Source organism: Lepus europaeus, chromosome 14, assembly GCF_033115175.1.
Source record: "Lepus europaeus isolate LE1 chromosome 14, mLepTim1.pri, whole genome shotgun sequence".
In the NCBI taxonomy this organism is placed as follows: Eukaryota; Metazoa; Chordata; class Mammalia; order Lagomorpha; family Leporidae; genus Lepus; species Lepus europaeus.
In genome coordinates this window covers 49268532-49285480 of record NC_084840.1, presented here as the reverse complement: position 1 = coordinate 49285480, position 16949 = coordinate 49268532, and the positions used below count along the sequence as shown (strand labels likewise).

The following is a 16949-nucleotide window of genomic DNA, read 5'->3' as shown; positions in this document are numbered from 1 at the left end:
TTGTAAGAATCCATATGAGTGCCATTGTGGTTCAATGATTTTTCTCTGGTGCTGTGTTTGGATTCCTTGCTCTTTACTTTTGGTGTCTGTTATAGGTTTTTGCTTTGTGGTTATGCAAAATGAGGCTTATGCAAAAATATCTTTTAGTTAGAGCTAGTTAATTTGAACTAACAGTAGCTTAACTTTGATCATAAAGGTAAGAAACCAAAAAAATATTGTAAATTTAAAAATTCTACACGTAATGCTCTTGTCCTCGCATTTTAAATTTCTTTTGTTTAGTTATTAGATGGACTGATTGATTTCCAGTCTGATGGTGCGTTCCCCAAATGCCCGAAAACGTGGGGTGTGAGGGTGAAAGCCGGAAACCGAGAACTCAGTCAGGGCTCCCATGATCCTGAGCTGTCGCCACTGGTCCCACATTCTGTATTAGCAGGAAGCTGGAATCAGGACCTGGGGCAGGAGCTGAACTCACACTACGATATGGACCATGGGTGATCCACAGCCTTCCAAAGCCAGTGCAGCACAGGAGCAGGATCAAGGCTGCAGCTTGCTTGCCTCTGTGGTCCCTGCGAGACCTCAGGCTGCTGTAGCTGGTCAGAGGTGATGCTGGCAGGACACAGTCTATCTCTACATCTCTCTGGGGCAGGTACAGAGGAGCCATCCCTGGGCTGTTGAGTGCTGCTCGGGATTGGGTTTCTCTCCTGTGGGCCCAGTGCTTCCTGTCCTGTCCTGTGACCCCACACTGTGCTGTCTGAGGCTGGGGGAGGCGTGGAGGAGGCAGCCCGGGGATTGCCTTGGAATTGCAGTAAGGGTGACACAGCAGTGTCTTTTCTTATGCTAAAAGCAGGTACTGTGGTCTCTCAGTTTCCTTAGCTCTTGTGAAGGTACCTTCACGCATGGATAGTTGTTCAAATCGGTGTTTCTGTGTGGGCAATCACTGGAAGATTTCAGTCTCTATCCAGCTCAGCCCTTCCCCTCTCTTATTTTGAAAGACACTTTTTATGTTAGAAGAATTTAAGGAGATAGTCCTGAAGTTTTTTCTTTCTTAATTGAATTTTAATTGTTTTTATATACTAAAAGAAGGAAATCTTTTGCTTCTGACTTAGAACTAACTAGATTAGCTCTGACGATGGGGGCCAGGGGCTGACTGTATGCTGTAGCCACCTTCTGGGATGGCAGCATCCCATATGAGAGCTGCTTCGAGTCCTGGCTGCTCCACTTCTGACCCAGCTCCCTGCTAATGAGCCTGGGAAAGCAGCATGAGATGGCTTAAGTTCTAGGGCCCCTGCCACCCATGTGGGAGACCAGGATGGAGTTCCAGGCTCCTAGCTTTGGCTTGGCCCATCCTTGCAGCCATCTGGGGAGTGAACCAGCAGGTGGAATATCAATTCTCTGTGCGTGTGTGTGTGTGTGTGTTTCCTCTCACCCCTGTCACTCTGCCTTTCAAGCAAATAACTAAATCTTAAAAAACAAAACCAGCTGGAATCAGAGTGGAATTAATTGGCTGGAGTGAACCTTGCCCCTGAGTCAGGGGCTGGGCAGGGCAGGACATTTGCCCATTGGCAGAGCTGTACAGGGCTGAGGATGCACCCCATCCAGGCTGAATGTGGCTATGTTCCAGGGTGGGGCTGGCAGTGGGGGACATCACTGTAGACCTCTCTGTGTGCCTTGAGCAAGTGGCTGGGAATGACCTTCTTTCCCGATCTTTTTAATTGGATTCATTGTCCCAGGCCTCCTTGCCATACAGGGGTTCAAAGAAGACCATAGAGTGTTTATGAAGTACCCAGATGTGTGCACCAGATTAAACCCTGACCCTTTCCCTAGGAAGCTTGTGACCCTGACATGAGTGGGCACAGAGACCCCACAGCGTGCTCTGACACTGTCCCTCCTCCAAGCCATTTTTAAGGAGCCTCCTCAGGCTTTGAATGTTGGGATGAGTCACAAGCAGGGTTCTCAGAGGTGTCAGCGATGCTGCAGGTGCAGCTGGAGGAGGGGACCAATATTAGGCTCCGTACATGAGCTCTTCCTGGTACAGCCTTGGCAAGAGGCAACAGAGAGAAAATGGGGTATGAGAAGTAAAAGTCATCAGGGTAGTGGTAGCTTCTAGACTTTGCTGGAAACCCTGCGTCGTGAGCAAGAATGGCATCAACAGCATTGCCCAGTAGGACTCCTGTGATAATGGGATGGTCTCTATCTGTGTTCTCCATCATGGCAGCCGCCAGCCATGTGTAACTTGACTACTTGAGATGTGCCCAGTATGACTGAGCAGCTGACTTTGCCTCTTTAGTTCCTTTAATTGCCAACTACAACGGCTGTGCGTGTCTAGGGGCAGCCATGCTGGACAGCGTAGCTGTAGCACGTTCCTACACAGTAGTTCCCCTCCACCTGCGGTCTCGCTTCCTGGGGTTTAATTACCTATGGTCGACTGCGATCTGGGAATACCGAATGGAAAATTCCAGAAAGAAGCAATTCATAAGTTTTAAAGTGTGTGCATTTCCCACGCAACACGCAACAGTCAGTCAGTCATGGTCTTGATTGTCAGAGTGATGTGTGGTGTTTGCGTTCAGGTAACCTTGATTTTACTTAATAATGGCCCCCAAGGGAAAGAGTAGCGATGCTGGCAGTTTGGAAATGCTGAAGGGTACGTGTGAAGTGCTCCCTTTAATGAAGAGGTGAAAGTTCCCAACTTAAGGAAAGAAAAAAAAATAGTTATGGCCTGAGATTGCTGATGTTCACGTGAGAACAAATCTGTCCATGAAAGGAAAAAGAAGCCAGTGCTAGTGTTGCTCTCTCACTCCAGATGGTGAAGCGGGGGCCACAGTGCCTGCTGCGAGAGAGCATTTGGTGCTCTCTGCAGTTTCAGACATACCCTGGGGGTATTGGAATGTGTCCTCCAACAGTCAGTGGGGGACGTCGTAGTGAAGCAGGTTGCTTCTGTGTGCATGACTCTCCTCTCTAGCTGTGAGTACGTACAGCATCTTATCCTGACACACAGGGAAATCAAGGCTCAGAGCAATAGGTCATTTACCCAGAATCGCACAAGTCGGTAGACAACAGAGCCCACACCCATCAAGTCCGGCACTTATACCCTCCCCAGCTGCAGTCCCTCTCGTGGGCTGTGAACACCATTTAAATCCATGACTCTCCTGAGTGGCCATCCCACGCAGGCGTCCCAGTGACAGCCGTACACACCTCCGTGATTCAGTGAATGCAGATTGCGCACTCTTGTGCCCGTTCCCCGCAACCGGGTTACTAACACTCCACCAGCACCTTGCATGGCTACAGTAATGGGTTCACAGAGTCATCAGTCCCTAATGAGTGACTTCCATGTGACCAAATATGCTCTGCACCAGCAGTGGAGACACCTGATTCTCTACTCTTCTGAAAGAGACGCAGTAGGGCAGATAGTCAAGACCAGCAGAGCTGAACAAGGCTTTTTCTGGTTCTTTATTTTAGAGGTAAGAGAACACCCAGATTCTAGCAACGGCTTTGTAGAAATACCAGCCAGTACAAAACCGGTGGCTTTTCAGTCCATTGGTTACTGCCGCTGTCCCCAGTGTTCTTTGGAGAAGTCTAGAACAGATGAACTGGGTCTTGCTTTTGCAGGTCTCAGAGCATTGCCCAAGAAGGGCTGAGATAAATGGCGCACATTGTCCATGTCCCATAAGGGATGACTCCTGTAATCCGTACTTCTTGAGACACTCCCTATTGCAATGTCAGTGTAAGTCATGCAACCAGTGTCACATCCCAAGGCAAAGCTAACAGCCAGCATCATGCACCTCCTACTTTCTCTCATCCACTCGCTCTCATCTGCCTCGAGAACACCAGACACGTGTGTTTTGTGAGGGATGCTGGAGTCATTTGCTGGGATGGTTACTGAAGCGGCTGGGCTGGGTTCTCCGTGTGGTCTGTCTTGGTGCTTCTCAGATGGAACATCAAAGGCATTTTGCATGCAACAGCCCCTCGCTTAGCAGTTCTGTGCCTCTGAACAGCTCGGGCTCTCCTGCTGCCCCCCAAGTGTCAGTGTGCTTCTCAGGTAAGCACGATTAGCTCATGAACGGCTGCCCAGCACAGGCACCCAGGAGCTCCTCTCCCTAAAGGAGGACATTGTTGCTACTGTGTGGCTCACCCTTCGTGGCTCTCAGCCACAGGGAGGTCTGTGTCTTCTTGTATCCGTCCACTTTTCCGTATCTGCCTCTTTGATGATGTTCATGCCAGCACCGTAGAACACATGGTTTAAAATTTGCTTACTACAGCTGCTGCCTGCAATGCCGGCATCCCACATGGGCACTGGTTCAAGTCCCGGCTGCTCCACTTCCGATCTGGCTTCCTGCTGGTGTGCCTGGGAAGGCATTGGAAAATGGCCCAAGTGCTTGGGCCCCTGTCACCCACATAGGAGATCTGGATAGAATTCCAGGCTCCTGGCTTCAGCCTGGACCAGCCTGGCTATTGTGGCCATTGGTGCATTGGGGAGTGAACCAAAGGATGGAAGATTGCCACCACCCTCTCATTCCCACCTACCCACCCACTCTCTCCATATATATAACATTGCCTTTCAAATAAATAAATATTTTTTTTAAAAATTGCTTACTTAGTCCTGCACCTCTTCTGCTGGTCCTGGGCCCCCAATCCCATTTCCTGTCCTGTGCCATGAGGCAAAGCATACGCACACCAATTCACCCACCACATAGGGGTTACCATGAAGAACGAATGCAAGTCCTTGTGAATGTGCTTCATACATTAGAAAGGTGTATCCAATGAGCATATTCCTAATGGATGAGGGAGGTGTCACTTCTATCGATGGCAACCCTGAGTCTCTTGGGTTTCAGAACTGGGGCATATATTTGCGCGGCTCTCAACTGTAAAGTTCATTACCTGTAACTGCCTGTCTCTCTCCTTCTCTACCTTGACCTTTCCAAATGGAAGCCTCCAGGGCTGAGTCTGCAGTGGCCTGGGGTCCCTGAGGGCAGAGGAGATGATGGGAGACCCCTGCCTTGTAAGCCTTTGGGTTCCCGGCCCGATACCACTGCAAGTGCACTGACCGCTGTGTGCTTCTGCTACAGATTTACGTCCACCTGAAGGAAGGCGGGGGCCCAGATGGTCTGGACACACTGAAGAACAAGCCACAGCTCCATGGCATGGTGGCCCGGAGTCTATGTCGGAATGCAGCGGGCAGGAACTACATCATCTTCACGGGGCCCAGCATCACCAGCCTGACGCTGTTTGAGGAGTTTGAGAAGCAAGGTTTGTCAAGGAGGGAAGCCGAGACACGCACGGGCCCCGCCTTCTCAGGGCTGTGGCAGGACAGGTTGGGGTGCATAGCGGCCAGCCCAGACCACAGGAGGCCAGGCGAGGAGACCCATCCTTGAGGGTGGGTGCCCTGTCCCTGCTGGGCGCTGGAGGTCTCATTGTGTCAGTCATGGTGGGCCAATGGTCTGGGGACATGGTGGCACAAAGCTCCACCCTGTTCCCGGGTATTCTTTGTGTGGGCATCGAAGGCACTCAGCAGTCTGGCTCCTAGGAAGGCACTAGAAAGTTCCCTGTGCTGACTCGGCATCAGTGATGTGGCCCCATCCCTGCTGGCAGGTGAGAATCTTTGGAAGCTGGGAAACAACACAATGGGCTTAGAGAGATCAGAGGCGCCCTGGGTGCTTGACTAGTTGCTCGTTGCAAAGACTGGGTGCGCCTTCCGTGGCTCTCCAGACACAGAGGACGAGGCCAGGGAGCACCGTGGAAGAAGCTGCATGTGCCATGGTTCACCCTGGGTTTGAGGATGTTAATCTACACTCAAGCACAGCCTGTGCCTGTGGGCTATGGCAGCCACCAGAACTGGTAGACTTCTTGTTGCTCAGCCACAGATCAGACATCTGGCCTTAGAGCAAGGCCCTTGTAGGTAAAGAAAGCAAAGAGCTTACATACTGGGACCACAAGCACAAGGAGGAAGCAGCCCCAGGCTCTATGCCGCTTGCTGGCCTGCGAAGCAGCTCACTCCCCTGCAGAGCCCTGGCGGGTAAATGGACTGTAGAGAGGATCAGACCTTGTGAAGACGGGCTGCAGAAGGAAAGTTAGAGAAAACAGGCCCTGTTGCACTTCCAGCAGCCACTGTAGAAGAAGACAGGGTCTCGGTGAGTGCACGGGCTGCCGCCCACACCTGCTGGCTGGCACAAATCCGAGTGTGGGTACTGCGTGTACAGTGATAAAGCCACTGGTGGTTGTGTGCATCGTAGAGCCTGCCCCCTGCCTTGCACTGTCAACCTAGACCGAGGGTCGAGCAGTGAATTCAAGGCCAGCTCAGAGTGTGTGTATCAGGTGGGCTCATGCTGTGAAGACAGAGCTCCCGGGAGGACAGTGGAAGCCGGGGGATGGCCCCAGGCTGTCGGTGCTGCTCCTGTGATTCTGAGAACAAGTGCTTCATGGCTCAGGGACTTAGCAGGAGAATGGGGAGACTGTTCTATCTGGATGAAAATGACTAGAAATGGAATTAGACTTTTTTCAAGGGAAGGTGAGGTAGCGCACCAACAAGACCTCATTGCCTGTTTTTGGAAGCAGTTACAGTTACCAAACTCTTCACACGGGCGGCGTCCTGTGCGTCCTCGGCAACGATGGGGCAGCGGTTCTCCATCATGCCCACACAGCGGGTCACTAGTGGCTGTGCCCACCCCAAGACTCAGATGACATTTCTCTGGGTTAGTGTCCCTCACACAGAACCTGAGTCTAGCAGGAAAGGGGTCACACACAGACTACTTTGCAAAACAGAAGCCACAAAGGACATCCCTGGAGTAGCCCCTACTTGTCATAAAGGGATAGATTGGTGGAAACCGGGGCAGTGCTTTCTTTTCTTCTTTCCCTCTGTGAAAACGCAGGTGCTGATTGGCTGCTGCTGTACACAGAGCCACAGACGAGTGACAAACACCCTCAGCCTTATTTGTGTGATCCTCCCCCCTCACTGTTTTGAGAAACAGGTTCTTCTTAAATCTCGAGATGCGAGTAGCTTGGGTGGCTCCATCCCATGGCTGGGAGTGGAGCTGTGGGCAGCAGGGAGCCTCCTCTTTATAAATGCAGCTCCCCTTACCCCCCAGCCCTTCTTCCTCTGCACCTGCTGCTGCTGGCGAGGGCAGTGGGCAGCAAGGAGAGGGATGCGGAAGAGAGAAGAAGGCATCAGGTTGTCCTCCTTCCAGTGCAGGGTGCCGATGAGGAGGAACCGTGCACATGGAACACGGAACGAGTCCCAGGGCCTGGTGGTGCTGTATCCAGCCTCAGTGCGCTGAGAGGAGAGGGAAGGGCTTCCCCGCCCTCTCCAGGGGCTCAGCCTGAGGAGGAGCAGCTGGGATGGAGCAGGCCCCCAAAGGGGAAGGACTGCAGAGGCCTGCAATCCAGGCTGCAATTTGGCGAGGCCTCAGTGGACGTTTGTTCACGCTGCCCTCTGCTCCGGCTCCGAGAGGCCGTGTGCAGGGCCCTGCTGTCCACCGCTCGCTGAAGGACACTGGGTTTAGTCTATATTCGTTGATGACTCTTGCTTGCCTTTGCCTGTAACTTAGCTCCCCCAGGAGGTGGTGGCTGTGGCTCACACAGCTGCCTGGGGAGCTGTGGGCACTGGTAGAGCCCTGACCATAGCCGGCCGAGTCTCAGTGGGACCATTGGGAAAGTGGAGCTCCAGCCAGATTGGCCTGTCTCCTAGACTTGAACTTCCCGCCTGTCTTCGAGCAGGAGGAGTCGTGCCTTCACCCAGCCTCGTTTCCTCTTCTCTGATGTGCGTATGATGACTGAGTGCACAAGTGGCTGGCAGTAGCTGGGGTGATGGGTGCCTGTAGCACTGTGCCAGGCACCTGCCGAGCCCTCTTGATGGTAAGGGCTCTGTTGCTCCTGTTGATCCACTGCTGTACCACTGCCTTGCCTTTGATCTTAGTATATATACTTGTGAAGGCACTGGAGGAGACACCAGAGGGATCAGCGGCCCTGAGCTGTACCTTTGGAAGGCCTTCTAGAAGGTTTATCTCAGGAATCCTCATGAGAACAGGGCAGCGCCATCTTTTCCTTGGGTGCGCACAGGGCCCCGGGAGCTGCCTGCAATGGCGTGTGTGTGATTTTGGGCTCTCCTCACCTCCAGGGATCTACTGCTGCGGCCTGCTCAGCGCCAGGAAGAGTGACTGCACCGGCCTCCCGCTGTCCATGCTGACCAACCCGGCCACCCCCCCGGCCCGGGGCCAGTACCAAATCAAGACCAAGGGCAACATGTCCCTGATCTGCTGGTACAACAAAGGGCACTTCCGCTTCCTGACCAACGCCTACTCCCCAGTGCAGCAAGGTGAGTGCAGACCCACTGTCCATACCAGGGGTGCCCGAGGCACTAGAAGGGGGTGGGGGGAAGTGGGGCAGGGGACGGGGTGAATTTGAAGTCCCCCTAGGCCATGCCAGTCACTGCTGCTTCCACACCTGTCTAAGAGACAGGGCAGCAGGTGAGGAAGGGGCTTCCTGAACCACTAGAGTCCTGTGACTGTCAGAGAAGTCGGGATGATGGGGCTGGCAAGGTGACTTCAGCAGCCTCAGTGAGCCCCCCAGGTTGCACATAGGGTACGGTAATTGGTTATGTTTGAACCTTGGGTTCCGTGACAGGTCCATTCTTATCTTTCATTGTCTCTTGGCTGTTTAGCACCTGCACTGTCTGGTTTGCGGAGTGTTCATTAATTTCTTCATTAACTTTCTCTGGGATTTAAAATCCGTTGATAACCAAGGCACTTACTTAGGAGTCTATATTTGAAACAGCCTCCAGTAAAAACATTATTACACAGCAGAAAAGAAAATTGAGAGAACAGAAGGGTGATTTACAAGAAAATTTACAGTGGTGCCGTATACAGGAACAGTATCTTGTATTCTTTTACGTTTAGACACCTATTTCTTTTGGCGTTTGAAGGAACAAGGAGCTCAGTTGAGGCGTGTGTGTGTGTGTGTATCTTCTGTGTGTGTGTGAGGTATGGTGTGTATGCCGGTACTGGGTCTGTGTGTGTGTGTATCTTCTGTGTGTCTGTGAGGTATGGTGTGTGTGCCGGTATTGGGTCTGTGTCTGTGTGTGTGTGTGTGTATCTTCTGTGTGTCTGTGAGGTATGGTGTGTGTGCCGGTATTGGGTCTGTGTGTGTGTGTGTGTGTGATATCTATTCCTGTATTGTGATATGCATGCATATTAAATGCATGTTGTGTACTTACTCCCATCCTGCATCCTCCACTCCTTTGCTGGGTTAATTTCCATTGCAATCATAATCAAGGTACTCAAGTAGGTGGTGGCATTGCCCCGTGTCTGTTTAGAGGGCTTCGGGAAGCTGGCACTCTGAGTGCTGTGTTCAGGGATGTTTGAAGAAAAGCTTGGAGTTGGCCTTGTAGGCTGGAGGCCGGGGTTTGGACTAGACTTCTAGACTGCAGTGCTCAGGGCCTTGGTACAGGCAAGGACATTCCCAGGGAGCACGTTCGCGAGATGATGGCAGGAGCTGCTTCCGCCAAGTTCTTTTAAACTCTGGCCTCTGTAAGGGATACCAAAGCAGCATGGTGTGTTGTTGGAGCTTCATGAGTTAATGAAGAGGAGGAAGGCACTGGGGGAGTGGCATAGGACATAAGCTGACAACCCTGAAAATCCTTCAGCCCAGTCTTGAGGGTTGGGGCCCTCAGATCAAACACCAAGGGAACTAGTAAGGAGAGCCTTGATGGAGGAAGGAAGAGAGCTCGTAGACTTGACTTTTAAATCTACTGAAATTGGGGCAGGCATCTGGCAGAGTAGTTAAGACACTGGCTCGGCTGGTACCAAGGCTCACTAGGCTAATCCTCCGCCTGCAGCGCCGGCACCCCGGATTGTAGTCCCGGTTGGGGCACCGGATTCTGTCCTGGTTGCTCCTCTTCCAGTCCAGCTCTCTGCTATGACCCGGGTAGGCAGTGGAGGATGGCCCAAGTGCTTGGGCCTTGCACCCGCATGGGAGACCAGGAGGAAGCACCTGGCTCCTGGCTTCGGATCGGCACAACGCGCCGGCTGTAGCGGCCACTTGGGGAGTGAACCAATGAAAAAGGAAGACCTTTCTCTCTGTCTCTCTCTCTCACTGTCTAACTCTGCCTGTCAAAAAAAAAAAAAAAAGACACTGGCTTGGATGCCAGCATCCCGTAACCCAGTGCCTGGGTTTGAGTCCCCACTCTGATCCCACCCAATGCGAGCTTCCTGATAATGTGCACCCCGGGGTGCAGCAGGTGATGGCCCAGGTAGTTGAGTCCTGCCACCACATGGGGATGGATGGGGATGGATGGAGCTCTGAGCTTCTCTTTGCCCCAGCCCAGGCCCAGCTATTGTGGGCATTTAGGGAATGAACCAGTCGACGGGAGATTCCTTTTTCTGTTTCTGTCTTTCAGATTTGAAAAGAAAAAATGTGCTGAAATTTAGTGTTTGTGTTTTATCTGGTTATAATTTCCGGTTTCAAAATACTGTGTCTTACGTGATTAAAGCCTCGCATCCTGACCATGACCCCACATACCTGCAGGTTCATTCCTTACCTCCAGGGATCCTGTCCCCTCCCCCTGTGCCTCTAGAAAGCAGCAGGTGACGTGCTGCGGGTACACACAGGCCTGGGTACAGCGTGCATGAGGCAGGACAGGTGCAGATCACTGGTGGACAGCCTGGGCTGGGGCTGGCTGCTCTTTCCCACTGGAAATCTTCTTTCTAGATCACATCGTCGACTTCCTTTTCTCTTTTTTAACAAAGAGAAATAGTTTTCTTCTTCATGTAGTTCAAAAAGTGTAATTTAAAAAAAAAAAAAATCCTCATATTCCATCCTTTTAGCCCTACTGTGATTCCTTTACCCCCTGCCCCGTTGATGAATTTTTTTACCATATGAATGAGGATGTAGTGAGTGTTTTCACATGTAAGTACTTGGGTACAGCTTCGATCATTTCCTCACGTTACATGTGGAGGTGGGTGTGCAGGGTCCCTGGGAGGGCGGACCCGGCCAGCGTTGGGAGGGGCTGTGTGCTCCAGGCTGCACGTCCATGTCTGTGCCAGTCCGAGGTTGCTTCCAGGGGACCCGTGTTCCTCCAGCTTTATCAACACTGTTCTCTTTCCTTTTTCAAGTTGTCAGTCTGACAGGTGAAAATGCTTCCACTTTTTACGTATAAATTGCTGTTACCAATGGTAAGGTTGAACATCTCTCCACGTGTTTACGGCTCATCTCTAGTGGTTTCTCCATGTTCTTTTCAGTGGTTCTTTTGAAGAATTTGAGGGTTGTTTTCTCATTCATCTGAAATGCTCTTCCTGTAGCAAATTTCTCTCCACATTTCTTTTTCTGGTGCTATCATTTATGCTTAGGACTTTTTAAACAGAAAAGCTTTTCCTTTCTAGGTAGGCAAACCCGTCGATCATGTTCTCTGCACTCATGCTTTCAGAGTCCCTGCTCTGTCCCAGGGCCAAGTAAGCAAGAGCTCTGGCTGTTATTTACTGGAGTGGCTTTGTGGTCTGTACTGTGATTCAGTCTAACTTACTGTGGTGCCTGCCATCAAGGGGGCCTCCAGTGTTTCACTGTTGTTGGGCAATGGTGAGGGTTGGTAGACCAGTAGCCCCACTTGTGTGCCTGAACCATTTATCAAATAATTCATCCTTTCCTACTTACTTTGAATGGCACCCAGATGATAGGCTAAATGCCCATATATTCTAAAAACTGCTTCTCAGTTTTATGTTATATTTTATCCTATTATAACCATACATACTCTTCTTAAAATTGAGCAGGATTTGCAATTGTAGAAAAAAATAGAACTAGGTATGAACATTTTAGGAAAGGGTTTATCATCCTCTCGAGTCTAAGGAAACATGAACCTTCTGTCACAGTGTGAGCTTATGCACAAGAGGACTTTTTAAAAAAATTGTATTTATTTGAGAGGTAAAGATAGACTGACAGAAAGATCTCCCATCTGCTAGTTCACTTCCCAGATGCTTATAACAACCAGGGCTGGGCCGGGGCCAGAGCCAAAGCCAGGAGCCAGGAAGTCAATCCTGGTCTCCTGTATGGGCAGCAGGGACCCACTACCTGAGCCATCACCTGCTGCCTCCCAGGGTCTACATTAGCAAAATATGACCTCCTATCAGGAGCTGGAGCCAGGACTCAAACCCAGGCACTCCAATAGGGGACACAGGCGTCTTAACCAGTGTTTTAATCACCATGCCAAACACCTGCCCCCATAGACTTTTCAAAGCTTAAATACTATCCCATGTCAAGCGACAACACCATGAAGAGCCCAACCCTTCAGATTTTCTGAAATCCATGTTCAATCTGTCATCTCCCTGCCAAAACCCTTGCCCATTGAAGATGCAGATTTACCAAGCCTTGTTCATAAGAAGGCAGAATGCATGTGCGTGTGAGCTGGGTCTTGCCTCATTCATTCAAACCTGCAGAATGGTGGCATGCGTGTCAGCCAGGGGAGGTGCAGAGAGCTACTGCTGGGGAGTGAAGACACGGGGCTCTCCACCAGGGCCCTACAGTTCTGCATGTCACAGAGACAGACATGTGGCAGGCAGGCGTGCATCCACGAGCAGCTTACCCCCAGTGAGCTGGTGGACCACACGCACATGGTTCTTGGTTATGTCTCAGAGCTTGTCAGCAAAGACGATAAGTAGCCCATGACTTCCTGTTAACATTCGCATGTCGGAAGCTCAGAAAAAGATGTACTGGGGAAGCTGCCTTACCTTTGCCAGCTGTAATAACATCTCAAAATCCAAAATATCCTGGGGGAAGGATGGTGATCTGGCTTAGAATGAAGGAAATGCTCACAGAGGCCGATGCAGGTCTGGAGTCGGTAGGGTTCCAAGCTGAAATCCCCATGGTAATGAACAATTACAAAAAAGATGAGAAGGAAATTGGGAGTTTAAAAAGGACTCCCGGAGCTAGGAATATTGAGCTAGTGACAGCGCAGGCGCCCCTGCCCTGGTTGGCCTGACACCAGCTGCAGACTCCAGGGAGCTCCGGAGACCTGGGAGAAATGGGGCTCCATGGAGAGTGGCCCCAACTCTTCATGAGACACTCACCTTGGGGTGGGTGGCATCCAGAAATCACTAGGGAGACTACTGTGTCTATGGGGATGGTCTAACCTGCTCACATCCACGGGGACTTGGTGTACTCCCCAACAGAGGAGCCAGGCCTCTTAAGAGCCAGAGAGTGTTGCAATTCAAAGTCAGACAAACTGAAACAGAGCTGAAGATAGGAAACCTGCAGTCCACTCTGTCTTGGACTGGGACGAGGCACCAGGACCAGGGCTCCTCAGGTAGGGCGTGGGAGGTGGGGCTGCAGCACTTGCCCTCCCCCTGGGTGCTGGGGAGCCAAGCCCTGGAGAACACGAGTGGCCCCAGATCTCTCTGAGGGCAGAGAGAACCTAGACACATAGAGCCCATAACCTCTGGCCAGGAGGAAGCATCTAGCCTGGTCCTCGGGCACTGGGAGAGCCCTGGGCACTGCACTGCCTCGGCGGCACCTGGGCCTGCTCTCTGGGCCCTGACGCCTGTTTCTCCCCGGTTATCCATGTGCTTCCTCACTGCCAGTGCTTCCCAGGGGAAAAAAGGGGATGTTTCCAGCTTGGACTCTGCAGGTGGATCTGAGCCACCCTGGTCACCTTGCCCAACCCTCAGGGACAGCCAGAGCTCTGTGTGGGCCTGCAGGGGACAGGCCGACTGGGCTATGACTTGGCCCAGTTAAATACTGCCAGTGCCTTTGAAAATCACGCACAAACTAGCACCACGCCCATAATTGCTCTGTGCTGTAAGGGAAGGCCGGATAGAGGAAGAGGTAGGTGAGCCCCAGTAGCTCCAGGACTCTCGCTCCTGGGCCCTCATTCCTGGACCGTCTTCACTGCCTGCTGGGTGTGGTGTCAGCACATGGTTATGTCCTGGGCACCCAGGTTGTGGGTCGTGGCACGGGCAGCTGTGCGAAGAGGGCTCATTGGTCCCCATTTGTATCTTGGGCCCTGCCGGGGCCCTGTGCAGTGTTCCCATCCATGGGGGCGCATGTGTGTGGGGGAGCCTGAGCAGCGCTGAGTGCAAAGAGGGGCCTTCCAGCTCCCGGCCCATGGGACCCAGAACTCCTGCAGACCTGAGGGGGTGGAGCCAGAGGAGTGTCCCTGTGTTCCTCACAGCCTCCCGTGTGATGGAGGCAGAAACTGTGCCACGGGGCCCCTGACCTCAGCCACCTCCTTCTCCTTCCAGAACACTTGTCCCCACTCAGCCTGACGGAAGGATCAGGAGCCAGTGGGGCTGGGGCGGGGGGGAGGCTGAGTCCTGTGTCCCCGTTTTGCTGTCTCAAGACCCAATCGGGTATAGCACTCTGCACCCTGCCCCTTGGAGCCACCTTTGGGTCCCTGTCACTTGGAGCGCCAGTCTCTACCACAGCTGCCCGTGCACTCAGCTCCCTTGATGTTTCCCTCAACTGCTTGGAAGCATTCTCCCCCTTCCCCACTCCTCCGCCTCCTCCCCTCCCCGCCTTCCTCTCCCCCTCCACTCATTGGTCAGGGCAGCCGGACTGGGCGAGGCCCAGCACCACTGGGAATCCGTACTTGGAGGAGGCAGTTCAGGAATGGCCCTGACCTCCTGTCCTCCACGCAGGAGTCATCATCAAGAGGAAGAGCGTGGAGATCCCCTGCCCCTTGGCCGTGGAGGCATTCGCTGCTCACCTTAGCTACATCTGCAGATACGATGACAAGTACAGCAAGTAAGTGGCGGGCAGCACCAAGAGATCGGCAGGGGGTCCTTTCTTTCCTTGGCTGGAGACATACCCCTGAGCCCCCCTCCTGGCCTTCCAGGCTCCACCCACCCCGTCCTCACCTCCGGGAGCCCCTGTGCAGCTCTCACTGCTCTCAGGCCTCCTTCCCTTTGCCCCCAAGTACCCTGCCCTCCACTTTCCCACACTGTTTCAGCCCTCAGCTCAGACCCTCGCCTCCTGTGGCCCTTGCCCAGACCACCCTCCTTGCCCACACCCACAGCGCCTAAGACACCAGCCCAGATGTTTTCCCCTGAGCCGTGTGTGTTTCAGTGCTGGGTGCTGGATCTTTTCAAATATGGATGCCTGTGAAGGTCACCGGATGTGGTCTCCTGTTCCATGTACCCATGGTGTGTACAGAGCATACCCAGAGTACACAGGGTACACACACCGATGAGCACACACCCGTGACACCTACCCCTGCCGGCAGGACAGGAGCTCAGATGATCGCTACTGAACACGTTCAATCTCTAGGATTGGGCCTTGCCACTTAAACCTGGGTTGGACTAATTCCAAAGGCAGTTGGGCGTTTACTTAGGAGATGCAGGTCACCTATGTCTTTTGGCTTTTCTCTTGGTGAGGAGGACAGGCAAAGACCTGGTTCTCTCTGGAAACGTCCCCCCTCCATGTGTGCCAGGTGGCCACTCCTGAGGGACCCACCAAGCTAGTTTTTCATCAGCACCTACTATGTGCTTGGCACCTTGCTGAGTTCCATGAGGCTGCTACAAGGAAACCTGCACTCGTTGCCTGGGCATTCCTGGGTGCCTGGGTGCCTGCTCCGTGCTGGGTGTTGGTGGGATGCTTTGTGGTCAGGGTACACACACACACACACACGTGCGACCAGAGAATACGAGCCCATCCTGAGCTGGGTTGCCTGGGAGGTGCAGTGTCCTCTGGTCAGTGGCCAGGCGACTGGGCAGGCTTCCCTGAGGGGTGACCTGTGACCCCTGACCTGAAGGGAAGGGGAGGGTGGCAAAGGTGCACCCACGAGGGAGGAGCACCTTGCTGGCCCTGGAGCTGAGGAGGGTGTGGCCGGAGCAAGGAAGAGGCAGCTGGACAGCCAGAGCGCAGCCTTGGGGAGGGTCTTTGGGGCAGAGGGCGGGGCCTGCACCCTCCAGGCTCACAGCACCTGGCACCTGCTTCTCAGGTCCCCAGCAGCGACCCATGCCATCCCTGCGGGTCCTTCCGAAGGAGATGCTTTCATTTTCTGTTTGTCTTGAGCTAAGTTCACTGTGACAAGGCCCCAAGCTGCAGCCCCAGCTCTCTCAGCCTCTCGTTGGCTGTCACAGGCTGGCCTTCTGGGCAGCTCTCTCCTGGATGGATCGGTGCCCTTGAGCCACCAGGGTCAACCTTTTCATTCTCTCTACCCTCAGGTATTTCATTTCTCATAAACCAAACAAGACCTGGCAGCAGGTGTTCTGGTTTGCCATCAGCATCGCCATCAACAACGCCTACATCCTGTACAAGATGTCAGACGCCTACCACGTGAAGAGGTACAGCCGGGCGCAGTTTGGTGAGAGACTCGTCAGAGAGCTGCTGGGGCTAGAGGACGCCTCGCCGGCCCCCTGATGCCAGCGTGGGGCCAGGCGTGGAAGGGGACACAGTCGAGGGAGGGGGAAGTGGAGGAAGAGGAGGAGGAAGAGAGCCTGCCGCTTCCACCTGTCCAGCCAGAGACTCCCCAGATGCCCTGGGGTGTGGGCAGAGGACGGCTGCTCTCCCAGTTTCCATTGGAACTGGAGTTTGTCCTCCCTGGGGCGGTGGCGCCTCCTGGTGGGGAGCACTCTGCAGGCATAGGAACCACGCACGGGGTCTCCAGGGCATTCCCTCCTCACCACACCCCACGGAGCTGGCAAGGCCATGTCAGCTCCGGGCACAGGGCACCAGGGAGGCTCTGACAGCAGGAGGCACCCATGATAGGATGAGCTGTAGTGTGTTCTGGGAGCGAAGCCTGCGTACTGAAGACCGCGGCAGGGGGTGAGGAGGCACGCCTAGGTTGGCGCTGCTTGGTGAAGGTGGTTGAGGAGGCCCCGTGCACGAGCAGCTTAGAGAGGGCCCCTTGGAAGGAGAAACAGGCAGAGATGGTCAGTGACCAAAGCACCCCTGCTCCTGTTCTTTCTGGCTGCTGGGGGGCAAGGGTGGGGAGGGAGACGCCGTGGAGGGTGACGCTATTTTTTATTTTTAAATAT

At 53.3% G+C, this 16949-nt stretch overlaps 1 protein-coding gene across 1 annotated transcript in view; it reads left to right on the top strand.

The window, feature by feature from the left end:
• Positions 1-16355, top strand: part of PGBD5 (piggyBac transposable element derived 5) — a 96585-nt gene extending 80230 nt beyond the window's left edge. Inside the window, exons 4-7 of the mRNA XM_062211368.1 lie at positions 5064-5244; positions 8108-8305; positions 14610-14715; positions 16137-16355. Coding sequence (XP_062067352.1) covers positions 5064-5244; positions 8108-8305; positions 14610-14715; positions 16137-16332 — 681 coding nt within the window. The 3' untranslated portion in view covers positions 16333-16355. The remainder of the gene's footprint in view (positions 1-5063; positions 5245-8107; positions 8306-14609; positions 14716-16136) is intronic.
• The last annotated feature ends 594 nt before the right edge of the window (positions 16356-16949 follow it).